This window comes from Bubalus kerabau, chromosome X (genome assembly GCF_029407905.1).
Source record: "Bubalus kerabau isolate K-KA32 ecotype Philippines breed swamp buffalo chromosome X, PCC_UOA_SB_1v2, whole genome shotgun sequence".
Classification (NCBI taxonomy): domain Eukaryota; kingdom Metazoa; phylum Chordata; class Mammalia; order Artiodactyla; family Bovidae; genus Bubalus; species Bubalus kerabau.
In genome coordinates this window covers 111,023,679-111,038,991 of record NC_073647.1, presented here as the reverse complement: position 1 = coordinate 111,038,991, position 15,313 = coordinate 111,023,679, and the positions used below count along the sequence as shown (strand labels likewise).

Below are 15,313 nucleotides of genomic sequence, written 5' to 3'. Positions count from 1 at the left end.
AGGTCATTCGAGCCCTCATCCCAAAGAGGCAGAGCATCATAAGTAGAATTAATGTGGCTTAGAGAACAAGGTAGAGGAGTTGAGAATGACTCAGAAATTTCAAGTTGTGGGAAACCTTTGTACAGTGCTGATGCCACACTGCTGGCTGGTGTCTGAGTAATCTGTTCTCATCTTCCCATTTTGTCTTGTGTTTCTGTTTTCCAGCCATTAATGGATTTCTGTTCTCTAACCTGCCCAAGCTGGACATGTGCAAGGGCGACACAGTGGCCTGGCACCTGCTTGGCCTGGGCACAGAGACTGATGTGCATGGGGTCACATTCCAGGGCAACACTGTGCAGCTTCAGGGCATGAGGAAGAGTGCAGCCACACTCTTTCCTCACACCTTTGTTATGGCCATCATGCAGCCTGACAACCCTGGTAAGTGCCTTAGCAGCTGGCCCTAGGCTGAGAAAATTTGTTGAGCGTTGGGCCGGATGAGGTGTGGAGCTGTTGAACAGCAAAGAAAAGTCATATTGAGGTACTTGAGAACTTTTCAAAACTGTTGTCTCCTTTTCTCAATGTGTACTCATGTTTTGGTTATTTGGATTCTCTTCTCAGCTGCAGGCAGAATAAAGAGCTGAGGAAGTTCTTTTCTGGAATGACAAGAGGAAAATAGAGATGCTGCCCAGTATTAGGGCAATTCTTGCATAGGCAGAGAATGGACCTGGCCACATAGCCCCATGGCCATGTAGAGATTCTATAGATATAAGCCCTGCATTGAAGAAAAGATCAATGAAATATACCTATAAGTGCTTCCAACTCTGATATTTTGTGAAGATTTTTGCAACCTTCTGGTAGGAGCAGGGTGGCATGTGCTATAACAGTTTTAGCCTAGGAATCAGAACACAGGAACTTCTAGTCCAGGGTCTTTCATTAACTTGCTGTCTTATATTTGTCTAGTCACTTCCCCTCTCTGTGGCTAGATTTCTTTCTTCTTTTTTTTGTTCATTTCTCTTCCTCTCTCCCTCTCTTTTGTTCTTCTCTCTCTTTCTCCATCCCTCCTTCATTGCCCCTCCTCTTTCCTCTCCTTATCTTTCTTTCATAAATAAATTTGACTATAATGTTTCTTCAGATTCCATCTTTGTGTGACATTTCCTAAATTGGCAGAATGTTTTCTCTGCAGTTGCCAGGATGTATTCTTTTTTCAGGCAATAGGTGACAGTAGTGTTTGTAAGAAATATCTGTCAGTTCCGTGCAGTTCTCACTAAACTTTTAGTTCTATAAATTCCATTCATATTTGAGGAAAAATCCTTAAACAAAACAAGTTTCCTTGACAACTTAATGATTTCATCCTGGCATTGGATTTGACACACACTTAACATGAAGCAGGCCTCCACAGACTTCTTGGGTCCTCATTTCTGCCCATCTACCTAGGATACTTTGATCAAAGAGAGTTGATGTCAGCAAATTAGAAACAGCCATTAATGGGGCTGAAAGGACCAACAGATGAATGCTTGTAGTGAGCGCTGGGGTGGGAGAAGTTCTGGAAAAAAAAAAAAAAAAAAAGACTCTTCTCTCTAGCTATGGTCCAAAAGCCAAACCCTAGGTTTAATCTCTTTCATACAAAATTAACCAGGCTCCCCTGTAAGATCTACATGGCTCTCTAGGGCTCACAGTTATTAATATTTTGGCAGTGAATGGGTTTATAAGAAAAGCTTAAAAGGTTACTCTCGGTCAAAAAAAAAAAAAAAAAAAAAAAAAACCCTAACTTTTTATCTGCATTTTCCAGTCTTTCAGATTCTCCTCTTCCTGAAGAATTTTTGAGTCATAGAATATGGCAAGAGCCCCTTAGAGATAATCTTATTTCACTTATTTTACTAATGGGAGGAAGAGAAAGAAATCTGGAGAGGGAAAATGATTTTCTCAGGTTAGGGATGTCAGCTCTATTTTTTTCTCCCCTTTGGTCCCATCTCCATCAACCCCTGTTAATTCTTACTCCTAGATAATCTTTTATCTGAAGTCACCTTCATTATACCTCTGGTAGGGGTTAATGTCTAATTAGGATTGAGAGAGACCATTGGAATAGCTCCCCAAAGATAGGACCAAAGTACCAAATTAATGAAAAGACCAGAACCAGAATCTGGCTTTGGAAGTCTAGAAAAAGAAGTTGCAATGAAGATTGGCCAATATACATATGCAATTAAGCAGCTTTGCAGGTAACTTAAAAACATCACCATGGAGATTCAACATGTTGTTTGCTGGATACTTACAATTATGTTTAACAAAAGAGAAGAACAAATTCCCAGAAAAAGTGCAGCAAAATGCTAAGAGTGTGAGTGTTATAAGATTCTTTGTGACTTTTTAAACTCTTCTTTTTGCTTGGCTTTAAATCCTAATATTTTAATTTCAGATATTAACTACATTTAATGGAAATGACATTTTTACATTTAAAAATATCCTGAATAATACACCTCAGCTGTCCCAGAAGAACTACTGATACTAGAGTTTTGATAGCCAGAGAAAGTGGCAGGTAAAGAGGCCAGAGCTTGTAATGTGCTATTTTCCACCAACTTCATGTTAGATTTCTCAGCATCAAAAAGAATATTTATTACTGCTCTGATGCTTCAGAGTTTCTTTTCTCTTTCACCATTAGAACTCATTGTTTATTCATTTATCTCCCCTCCACACCCTCTTTTCTTTCCCCATTACTTTTCCTCTCTTCTCTCATTTTCCTATTTCTCTTTCATCCTTTCTGTTTTGTTTCTCTATCCCTTTTTATATATCTTCTTTTCCCCTTTCTTTCCTTCATTCTTCCCCTTTTTAAATCTATTTTCTCCTATCTTGCCTTTAATCTTTCCTTCTTTTCATTTTCTCCTTGCATTATTTTTGTCTTTCTTCCCATTCTTCTTTTCCTTCTCTTCTTTCTCTTTTTTCACTGTTTTTTTCTTCCTTTGAGTTTTTCCTAGCCTTTTTTTACTTCCTTTATTTTTGCTTTTAATCTTCTTTTCTCTATTTATTTTTTCCATTCCTCTTATTTTCTTTGCTTCTTTTTCCTTTTCCTTTAATATGTATCTTTTCTTTTGTCACTTGTCTTCATGTTTTTTATTTTTTCTTCCTCATGTTTTATTTTACCTTTTTTTCTTTTTTTTTACAGGTAGATTTCCCCCAGACATAGTAAATGTGTGTTTTCTTACACTTGTTGGTCTAGATGCTAGGGATGTGAGAATGAATGAGGTAGTTCACAGTTAGTGTGGAAAGGAGATAGGTATGTAAACAATATTCACAATTTTATGACAATGCTATCAGACAAGGGCTATAGTAACACACAGGAAACTAGAACAAATTCTGCTTGACTTGTGGAGTGAAGCTTTCCTAGAAAAGTAGACATTCAAATTGAACTTTTAAAGACTAGTGAACTCTTATCAGGCAAAGAAAGAGGGTGGATGGTGAAGAGGGTATTATAGGCAGTAGGAACCACATAAGAGTGACTTGAGAGCATCATCTGCCTAGAGAAGGTTACATAGATTGATTTTACTCATGGTTTTCAACTAAAGTGGTTTGCTGGTGTTTGGAAATGTGTGGAATACTTTTAGCTGTCACAATGACAGGAGTTATAAGGGTATGATACTGTTGTTTATAGAGTGGGAGTCAGAGATTCTAAAGCTTTCTTCAATATGTAGGACAGCCTTAAACAATGAAGATTAATCACACACAAAATGCTAATAGCAGCCTTGTTGAGAAACACCAAGAAATAAAATTGAAGAGGTGATAGCAGGAGGCCCTTGTAAGAAGTGATAAGAACCTGACAATGGGTGGGAGCAATAGAGATAGAGAGAAGGGGCAGTGTTAAGAGATATTTGAGAGAAAAATGACAAGACTTTGCTAATGGGAAAGGATGTCTGAGGTTTTTAGCTTGTGCACTAGATGGATGGTAGTGTCATTAATCATATAAGCAAACACAGAAACAAGGAAAAGGTACTAAATTTTAGATAGAAAGTATTCATTGGGAGCATATTGAATTTTAAGTTTCTGGTGAAGTCCAGGTGGTGTGGATTTTACAGTAGGTAGCTGTGGCTAGTAATGTAAACATTGGAGGAGAAGTCCAGGCTAGAGAGTGATTTGAGTGTTTTCATGTTGGTGTCCTTTAGCATGTTATAAGAAATAAAAGTTATAGAAAGTTGTAGGAAATAAAACTTAAGGCAGAAATCAACATTTAAGTGGTAGAAGGGAAAAGATAAGCAAGAATAAGGAGACAGCAGAAATATTGGTCACAGAGGTAGGAGAAGACTCAGATGCAAAGTACCGAAAAGTATTTAAAAAGAAGCATCTTGGAGAACAATGTCCATATGAGATGATGTGTTGCTCTCAGGTCACATGATTCTTCCATAAAGTCTTCTATTTGTTTCTATTCCATCCAATGATTATCAGACTTTGTTGTTTGCACCAACCCCTGAACTATGACTTTTAGACATTGTATACAGTGTGTCCAGTCATTCATTTGCACAGAAATTCATTCACTCAACACATATATATTGCACACTTTACATGTGCTAAGTCTGGGGTAGAGGGGTGAAAAGATAGACATGATACTTACTTCCAGGGAAGATCTACAACAAACACACAAAAACACATACATAAAATGGTAAGATATTTTCAGATCATGATATATGTCATGAAGGAAAGGAAAAACATTGATGTGATAAACTGATAGGGGCATTACTTTAGAGATGGTGTTTAGGGAAGGCCTCTTGGAGAATGTGACATTTAAGGCCTAAGTAATGGGGAGGAAGAAGCTATATGAAGATCCCTAAGCAGAATATGCTAAGCAAAGGACCCAGCAAGTGTAAATGTCTCAAGATGGGAATAAGCATGTCTTGTTCAAGGGTTGGAAAGAAGGTCAGTATGGTTGGAGTATAATGAACAAGGAGAAGACTGACATCACATGAAATCATAGAGGTTGGCAAGAATCATACTATGTACAGCCTTGTAGACCACAGTCAGGAGCTTTACTTATATTCTGAGTATGAATGGAGCATTTAAATCAAGAGAGAAATGTGCTCTGGATCATATTTGTTAAAGAGGACCCTGTATCCCTTTTGGAGAATGTTGAAGAGGGAAGGAGAAGCAGAAAAGACAGTTGTGAGGCTATTGAAGTTTTTCAGGTAAGAGATGATACTGGGTTTGACTAGAGAAATGACAGAGTAGAAACAGAACAATGACTGTAAAGGAAGTGATGATAGGATTTATTGATGGAACAGATTTGAGGGATAAAGGAAATAGAAGAGTCAGAAGTAGATATGGAAAAAATATTTTTCCGTGAAGTTTATAAACTAGTGGAAAGGATTGTTTTTTATTTTTTATTTATTTATTTATTTTTAATTTCTTCTTCTTCTTCTTATTTTTTACTTTACAATATTGTATTGGTTTTGCCATACATCAACATGCATCCGCCATGGGTGTACACGTGTTCCCCATCCAGAACCCCCCTCCCACCTCCCTCCCAGGATTGTTTTTTAAAGAGAGGAGCACTTAGTTCTTAACCATGTGATCTAGATGAGAAGTGTTTTAGAAGTAGAAAAGCAAAAATGTAGAGCACAATGTGGGCCAGAATAGTCAGGGAGGACTTTCTGGAAGAGATGAAATATGAATTGGGTCTTGGAGAATGAGTGAACTTGTAAAGATATTTAAGAGGAAGGGGAGGTCTATTCCAGAAAAGTAATAATGAGTGAAAATTTCAAGATAGGAATGAGATATGTGAGAGGGGCAATCAGGGGCAAATTTAGTTAGAGCCCTGGTTGAATTTGGGGCAGACTGGGAAGTGGGATTGCGTCCATAGTTTGGAGCTAGCTCATCAGTTCAGTTCAGTTCAGTTGCACAGTCGTGTCCAACTCTTTGCGACCCCATAAATCACAGCACGCCAGGCCTTCCTGTCCATCACCAACTCCCGGAGTTCACTCAAACTCACGTCCATCGAGTCTGTGATGCCATCCAGCCATCTCATCCTCTGTCGTCCCCTTTTCCTCCTGCCCCCAATCCCTCCCAGCATCAGAGTCTTTTCCAATGAGTCAACTCTTTGCATGAGGTGGCCAAAGTACTGGAGTTTCAGCTTTAGCATCATTCCTTCCAAAAAACACCCAGGGCTGATCTCCTTTAGAATGGACTGGTTGGATCTCCTTGCAGTCCAAAGCACTCTCAAGAGTCTTCTCCAACACCACAGTTCAAAAGCATCAATTCTTCGGCACTCAGGTTTCTTCACAGTCCAACTCTCGCATCCATACATGATCACTGGAAAAACCATAGCCTTGACTAAACGGACCTTTGTTGGCAAATAATGTCTCTGCTTTTGAATATGCTATCTAGGTTGGTCATAACTTTTCTTCCAAGGAGTAAGCATCTTTTAATTTCATGGCTGCAGTCACCATCTGCAGTGACTTTGGAGCCCAAAAAGATAAAGTCTGACACTGTTTCCACTGTTTCCCCATCTATTTCCCAGCTAGCTCATAGAAGCCTTTAAAAGCTAGGAAGATTTTGTAGCGGTGGTATAGGCAGTCATCAGTAAAATAGGGAATACTGGGGAAATAATGTAAGAAAGTTAGCTTCTCCTGATCAATAGTCTATGAACCTTTGTGTCCTTGACATAGAAACCTGGATCTTGAGATCAGATACAAGCAGCTCTACAATTCAGATATTTATGGCTGACATCCAAACATTTGATTGTGTTGATGTATGGCAAAACCAATACAATATTGTAAAGTAATTAGCCTCCAATTAAGGAAAAAAAAAAAACCTTGGGGAAGCCCATTTCAGAGTTCTCTGATGTAAGCATTCTTATGATCAAGAAGTTCATTATATATATGCCCACCTTTATTTCTTTAAGACTTGGTAGGAAGCGGAGAAAATTGATCAATGCCTTTTTTCAAATAATAATTATTCAGCTTTATTTACTTACAGTTTTACTTATTGAACATTTTACACTATACTATGCAAAGCAATATGTACATATTTTTGTGATTAATTTTAAAATAATCCCATTAAGTAAAATGCTCCTCACTTTACCATGAGGAAACTGAAATACACAGAAGCTTAAAATTTTCCTGAAAGTTATATGCTTAATTGTCAGATAAGATGATTGACTATCCCAGTTTTCCCATAACTGAGGCGTTCCCAGAGATGTTGGACTTTCAGTCCTAAAACTAGAGAAGCCATTGGTAAACAGAGAGGAGTTTGTCATTCTAGTGGCAGGTTTAGTTAACCTCTGTGCTCATTATTCTCAATAAATTTAATAATATTTTACCTAATGCATATCAAAACCATATCTGAAGCTACCTACTCTCTGCTATATGACTAGAGAGAAGTAGGAACTCCCTCAGGCACTATACAGGGGTATTCTGAATTCAGATTTTGCTCTCTGTTCCCACCTCAGGGACATTTGAAATTTACTGCCAGGCAGGCAGCCATAGAGAAGCAGGGATGAGGGCAATCTATAATGTCTCCCCTTGTCCTGGACACCAAGCCAATCCTCATCAACGTTACCAAGCTGCAAGGATCTACTACATCATGGCAGAAGAGATGGAGTGGGACTATTGCCCAGACAGGAGCTGGGAACTAGAATGGCACAACCAGTCTGAGAAGGACAGGTAAGGTTTCAGAAAAGAAGAGATCATCCTTTCAGAGACTCTAGACCAGTTTACTGAAATGGAGGACATTCTGAGATGATGAGGCACTTATCTTCTGCTAAGTCACTTCAGTCATGTCCAACTCTGTGTGACCCCATAGATGGCAGACCACCAGGCTCCCCCATCCCTGGGATACTCAAGGCAAGAACACTGGAGTGGGTTGCCATTTCCTTCTCCTAAACTCACCTAATAACATACCAACAAATCTAGAGCAGGGACTAAAACACAGGTAAGGTGGAACTCAGTGCTTCATCTATGTTGCTATACTCTAGAGCTGAAGTAAAGACCTTGCCCATGTCTTCATGCTCTAAGTCTTGGCCTCCTTTCCTCCTCTCCTCAGAAGTGCAGATATTGGGATTTAAATTTTATATGGAGTTTACTTAGGGGACTGAATATCCCAAGCTCAAACGTCCCTTACCAAAATGTTATTAAGATAGAGGGTAAAATGAATAGCAGAAAAAGCCCCCCAAAAGTGACTTAAGTATGTCAGAATTTTATTTCTTGTTTACATACTAGTGCAAATATGAGCAGTTCAAGGCCAATAGGAACTAAAATGTCTATTCAAGTTGTAGTCATTCCCAGCTGTCAAGAAAGGGGAAGTAAATCTAGGGTAAGCAGCATTGTTTGTGAGGCAATGACTTGAAGTTGTATACATTACTTTCTCTCATACCCCATTATCCTGAACTTATTCATATGGCCATACCAAGCTGTAAGAAAGTCTGGGAAGTGTAGTCTCTGGTTAGGCAGCAATGTGCTCAGATAAAACCTAGGTGACTTTATTACTAAAAAGGAAGGAGGGAAGAATGGAAACTATGGTACAGATTAGCCATGTCCGCTATTGTTTATTTTTGGTGTTCTCACTACCCTTTGCCAATTATTTGTGTTGGTTGTTGAAGGTTGAAGGCTTCTTGCTAACTTGTTCTGCAACTTTGAAAAAATGAATTCCCTTTTCTGATTCTGGTTTACTCGTCTTTAAAGTGATGTGGTATAATTGAAAGAACTTGACCAGATTTTAATCCAAGCCCTGGTTCCCCTTCTGGCTGACAGTATCAATGAAGATAAGTCCTGTCATCACTGAATCATAGGATTCTACTTTTAGAATGCACATACCTCATCAGTCTATTGGAAATGCCAAATGATAAAATGAATAATATAGCTCTTTGTAAATAGGAAAACATCTCATAATGAGAAATCTGTAGGATTTCATTTTCTTCCTACCTACCAGCAACAGAAGCAGAAGCTGTTAGTATTCTCCTACCATCTGTACCTTGTCCTTTGTCAGACTAATTTCATCTAAAACATCATTAAGACTGGAGCTAACGTTCAGGGTTTGATTCTTATCCTAGTGTTTTTACCATATAAATTTTACTATAAATCCCTAACTAGATGATGGCAAACAAAGGACTATAAATAAATATTGAAATCTACCATTTTTAACTGCAGATATGCAGCCAAGGTGGATAATCTGACATAGGAATAGGGCTCTCCTAATATCTGTGCCATGAAGTTGGGTCTGACTTAGCTTTCCCATATCTGAAAATGAGAGGTTAAAGGCCAGGTGCTCATACTACTCTTTGGATTCCTCTAGTTATGGTCACATCTTTCTGAGCAACAAAGATGGACTCCTGGGTTCAAGATACAAGAAAGCTGTATTCAGAGAGTATACTGATGGCACATTCAGGGTCCAACGGCCAAGGACTGGATCAGAGGAACACTTGGGAATCTTAGGTAAGGGAATTCCACTTTCCTTCTAATATCTAGAAGCCTGTGATGCTCCTCGGGAGACTGTGTCATATCAGGAAGCCCTCTCCATTCCTCATTATCCATTTTCCTTATGACATACTGGAAATGTGGTCATATTTTATAAATCTTTGGTGAAAATAAGCAATCAAATGGAGTTAATTCATGAATTCTGCAGCAATCTGAACCAGGTATTTCCAGGCCTCTATATCTTGGGATCTATAATAGTGATACAATTTTTAAATGCTAAAGGCAAGATAACTTAAGAGTATCAAAAAGTGGGGAAAATGGTACAGGGAACCAGTATTACCCTTACACCCTTGCAATTATTGCTTCAGTTTCATCACTTTTATAGGAGCCAATGAGCTTCCTCATTCTTATCATCATACAGAAGATACCCACTGGTCCTTGAAGGGAATCTTCTCTCATTCCTTACCAACAATGATTCCACAGAATTCTGATTATCTAGAACCTTGAGCTATTATACAAAGAGAGATGGGAGGTGGGGATAATTGAAGGCATAATCTTGTTGAAGTACCCTCATCATGTGGGTAACAGTATCAGTTCAAGGGCTTATGAATTAAAAAAATGGAGCCAGTTATGACTTTCAGTCTTGGGACCTTTTCACAGGGCAAACCCTTAATTCTAGGTGGCTCCTGTGTATACCCCTTTCTTTAATTTCTTTAATGCCCTTGTTTCACTATTCCACTAACGAGAAATTTTTTCTTCTTTTGCATTTACTAGGTCCACTTATTAGAGGAGAGGTTGGTGATATTCTAACTGTGGTGTTCAAGAACAATGCCAGCCGCCCCTACTCTGTGCATGCCCATGGAGTGCTAGAATCTAGCACTGGTTGGCCACTGGCTGCTGAGCCTGGTGAGTGGGAACACTTAGTGAAGGAACATAGGAGGTGAAGCATCTCTGTTTCAGCCTCTGGCTTGTTCCTTTTTTTAAAAGTGTATTCTTAGCAAACAGAAACAGGAATATTTACCAGAACTAAGCCATAGTCTGAATTTGTCTCTATAAAATATTCATTCTTTCAATCTCAGAACAAACTGCCTACCTTAGGTCTTTTGCTTCATCAAAGACATACTCGACACTTGTTACACATGGAGCCTTATACTATCCTTAACCCTGAATACAGACTGAGCTTCTAGCCTCTCTAGATCTGGCTATATGTAATCTGAGCTCTTAATCATGACTAGAGAGTGGCTTGTCCCAGACCACAAACTGATCCTTAAGCCTAGTCATAGATAAAGTTCCTGTCCTCTTAGTACAGACTGAATCCTAACTGCAGTTACATATTAAAATTCTAATACTAAATGTAGAGCTACCATAATCTTGACCACATTATCTTCTATTCATTCATTCATTCTTACTTACTGGGGGCCTACTGGGTGAGGAACAATGTTAGAAGTTATGGAAGTTTTGAGGAATAATACTTGTTCATACTCTAAAAAAAAAAAAAACAAAAAACTTGGGCTATTATTGTATAGAGATAAGTAAACTGGTAATTATAATGTAGTGTTTTAACTCTTAAATAGGGGCTTTAAAAAATGTGCCATGGAATTTTAGAATAAGATACCTAATCTAATGTTTGGATGGTCAAGGATGGTTTCCCAAAGTAGGTGATATGTTAGCTGAGATCTAAATCAGTAATTCTCAAACTTTAGCATGCATCAGAATCACCTGAAAGACTTGTTAAATCATGGATTTCTTGGACTAACTCCAACACCTCTGATTCAGTAGGTCTGGGATAAGGTTCAAGAATGTTCTCACTCACAAAAGTGACCAAGTGATTCTGATGTTGCTGGATCAAGAACTACACTTTAAAAACCACTAATCTAAAGAATGAGAAATAAGTATACAGGTAAAGGGATAGTCTGGAACGAAAGCAGGGGAAAGGAAGCTCCAGTCGTGGGTAATGCAATATGTAAAGATTCAGTAGTAAAATAGATGAAATTTGAAGTTGAAGAAAGGGTTCCAAAAAAATAAAGTAAGTAGAATCAGTGGGATTTGATTAATGAATATGGAACATGAGAAGGAGAAGGATTCTTGAATGGTAACCACCTATTTGAAGGAAAATCCTGAAATGTTTCCCAATTTTTGGTCTGGACAACCAGGTACAAGGGCTATCATTCAACAATATAGAGACCGTATGCAGCAACTAATTTGGGATGGGAGAGAATGGGTGATGATGAGTTCACTTTTGAATTTCTTGAATTAGAGATGTCTATAAGACAACTAAACAGAGATATCTAATAGACATAAAGGTCTGAAGCTCAAAAGAAGGGTATTATCTGAGGGAATAAATGTGAAAAGCATCAACATTTAAGTAGTAATTGAAGACAAAGTAATAAACAGTCACCCTGGAAGAGTATATTCAATGGGACAGTAGGAATCCTAGAATTAAACGCCAAGGAAAACAAATTTTAAGGGAGGTACTAATTGAAAAGTAAATGTGAGAAAAAGTGAGAAACATGTTAGAACAAAAATCAGATAAGATGGTACCAAAGATGTTAAAAAGATCATTTCACAGATGAAGAAGTTAATGGTTTTAGCTTCCTCAGAGAGGTTAAATAACATAATGGAATAAAGAATAATTTGGAGATCTGGGAGTGAAAACAGTGAGTGCAACTTAATTTTAAAACTTAAACAGCAATTTCAGGTGATAAGATGATGGTCTGTAGTTTAACCAAGGGCCAAAGGAAAGTGGGGGCTTCCTAGGTGGTGCTATTGGTAAAGACCCACCTGCCAATGCAGGAGACTTAAGAGATGTGGGTTCAATCCCTGGGTTGGGAAGATCCCCTGGAGGAGGGCAAGGCAACCCACCCCAGTATTCTTGCCTGGAGAATCCCATGGACAGAGGAGCCTGGTGGGCTACAGTTGATAGGATCGCAAAGAGTTGGACACAACTGAAGCGACTTGGCACACAAAGTAAAGTGGAGGTGAAGGTTACTGGAATTGAGTCGCCGAAGGCACTAGAAGGCTAGAGTTTTAGATGAACTATCCATATAGACTTTAAAGTCACTCAGAAGAGTGGTGGAGATTGAGGTGGAAAGGAAGATGGTGATCCAGGTACTAAAATAACCAATAAATGACTAATAAGAGAAAGGGGATACATTGGAAGCAAGGAAAACTTTTAAAAGTCTGTTGTAGTAATACATACAAGTAATGACAATGACTTTATCAAAAGTTGTAGGAAATGAGGATTGAGATAATTAGTTGTGTTTGAGGGATTTTAATGGATAGTCAGGGCTTCCCTGGTGGCTCAGTAGTAAAGAATCCTCTTGCAACACAGGAGACATTGGTTCAATCCCTGTGTCAGGAATATCCCCTGGAGAAGGAAATGGCACTCCAGTATTCTTGCCTGGGAAATCATATGGACAAGGGAGACTGGGGACTACAGTCCATGGGGTTGCAAGAGTTGGGCACAACTTAGTGATTAAATCAGCACCACCAATAGATAATCAATAGGACATGATGATTGTACAGGTCTTAGGCAAGCAATGAGAGACAGTAGTGTTAAGGATAAGAAGCTGATTTTTTGATTAAGCACCTAGATGGTGGTACCAATAAGAAAAACAAAACAAAACAAAACAAAACAAAAAAAAAACAAGAAGTACGGGATATTTTTTATTGGTTTATTTATTTGGAGGGGAAAATATTATGTTTACTTTGTAATGTAATGAATATAAGTTACCCGTAAGACATCCTAGTGGACAAGAGAATGCTTATAAAAATAGGAGGCTATACTCAACTTGAGTATGAGTCTGTAATTTGAAAGAAACATCTGGAAGAGATGTAGAGATTTAACAGTCATCAGTAACTACAATAAATGATAGTTGAAGTCATGATCATATATGAGATTACCTAGTGAGATACTGCGGAGAAGGCAATGGCACCCCACTTCAGTACTCTTGCCTGGAAAATCCCATGGACAGAGGGGCCTGGTAGACTGCAGTCCATGGGGTCACTAGGAGTCGGACACGACTGTGTAACTTTCAAGTAGACAACCTGAGTGACTTCACTTTCACTTTTCACTTTCATGCATTGGAGAAGGAAATGGCAAGCCACTCCAGTGTTCTTGCCTGGAGAATCCCAGGGACGGGGGAGCCCGGTGGGCTGCCATCTCTGGGGTTGCACAGAGTCGGACATGACTGAAGCGACTTAGCAGCAGCAGCAGTGAGATACTGTGTAGAGTGACAATAACATTGGGCTGAAAATGGAACTTTGTAAAATACCATTATTTACTAGGGGGTGATTTACCTTAAATAATTTATAGATTTAAAGTATTTCTAATCAAAATCACAATTTGACATTTTTGTACTTAAATGAAGTGATTGTATATAAAGTTCATTTGGAAGAATAAGGAACACCTGGACAAGAAGATTCAAGAAGTATTTTTTAAAAAATTAATGAGATGGATGGACCTAGGGAATATTATACATAGTGAAGTTAATCTTACTAAGACAAATACTATGTGATGTCACTTATATTTGGAATCTAAAAAGTAATACAAATGAATCTATATACAAAGCAGAAACAAAGATTTAGAAAAAAAAAAAAAAATTATGGTTACCAAAAAGGGAGAGGAAAGGAGGAAGGGACAAATTAGGAATATGGAATTAAAAGATGAAAAATACGATCCATCAAATAGACAAGCAATAAAGATAAACTGTATAACACAGGGATTTGTATTTAATATCTTTTGATAACCTATAGTGGAATATAATCAGAAAAAAAAAACCCTGAATTACTATACTGTATACCTGAAATTAACACAATATTTGTAAATCAGGTATTCCTCAATAAAAAAGATTAATGAGAGAAGAGTAGCACAACTCAATATTACAAAGGTACAATAATCAAAGCAGCCTGGTACTGTTAAAACTAATTAATAGAACAAAAGAAAATTCCCTGAAACAGACCCAAAGTTCTATCTTTGTCAATAGCCATGGGGATACAACTATTGCACTACTAACCTACATTTCTTCTTTCTACCTCCCTCCTTAGGTCTCCTCACAAGGGAGATGTTATTAATATGATTAATCAGAACCTAGGATATTTGTTGGACAATGTCTTACTAATGGTCAGGGTTATTGTTTCTTTCATCTCAACACTCTCTGTTGCGCTGCCTGCTTCCATGTGGTAAGCTGATCTGTGCCTGTGAATGAGTGAACTGGTTATATGAGTTAGGATAATGTCTGCACTGCACATTTAGCCATCTTAGTTTCAAGGGGCTAGAATGAGGAAGGTTTCTTTATTCCTTTAAGTCAAAACTTTTAAACTCATCAATTATCAGAGCTCTGCAATAGGAGTTAGTGGACACTGGCTCAGCTATTAAAGAAGTGGTGCTTTGATTCTCATTTGGCTACAATTCTTTTTATTTTTCTTTGATAAAAAGCCTCAAGGAGAGGAGTAGTTAATAAAAACCAGGTTTTCTTGTGCTCCTGTATTAATATCATCACAAGAGCATTGAAATATTGCCTCTAATGCTGAGTATATTTAAAGTTTAATATTAGAAAAAGCTAGCATTTCAGTGGAAGAAAGGAAAACTTAATCAGTACAGCCAGCTTTTCAAACCCATAGATTCAAGCAACTACAAAAGCATAGTTGACCTTTGAACAACTTGGATTTCAACTGAACAGGTCCACTTATATGCATATTTTTTTCAATAAACATGTACATACTGCACAATCTGTGGTCAGTTGAATCCACAGATGAGGAACCATGAATATGGAGGGCCAACCTCAAAGTTATAGGTGGTTTTTTGATTGTGTGAAGGTTGGCATCATTAACCCCTATGATTCTACTGTATTCAGAATAAATTCCAGAAAGTTCCATAAAGCAGAACTTTAATTTGCCATGGGCTAGGGGCTTCCCATGTGGTTCAGTGCTAACAATTCCACCTGCTA

At 38.1% G+C, this 15,313-nt stretch overlaps 1 protein-coding gene across 1 annotated transcript in view; it reads left to right on the top strand.

Moving 5' to 3' along the window:
* HEPH (hephaestin) overlaps positions 1-15,313 on the top strand; it is a 134,542-nt gene that overhangs the window by 27,449 nt on the left and 91,780 nt on the right. Inside the window, exons 12-15 of the mRNA XM_055564040.1 lie at positions 205-417; positions 7,403-7,616; positions 9,244-9,383; positions 10,140-10,271. Of these exons, the coding sequence (XP_055420015.1) occupies positions 205-417; positions 7,403-7,616; positions 9,244-9,383; positions 10,140-10,271 (699 nt within the window). The remainder of the gene's footprint in view (positions 1-204; positions 418-7,402; positions 7,617-9,243; positions 9,384-10,139; positions 10,272-15,313) is intronic.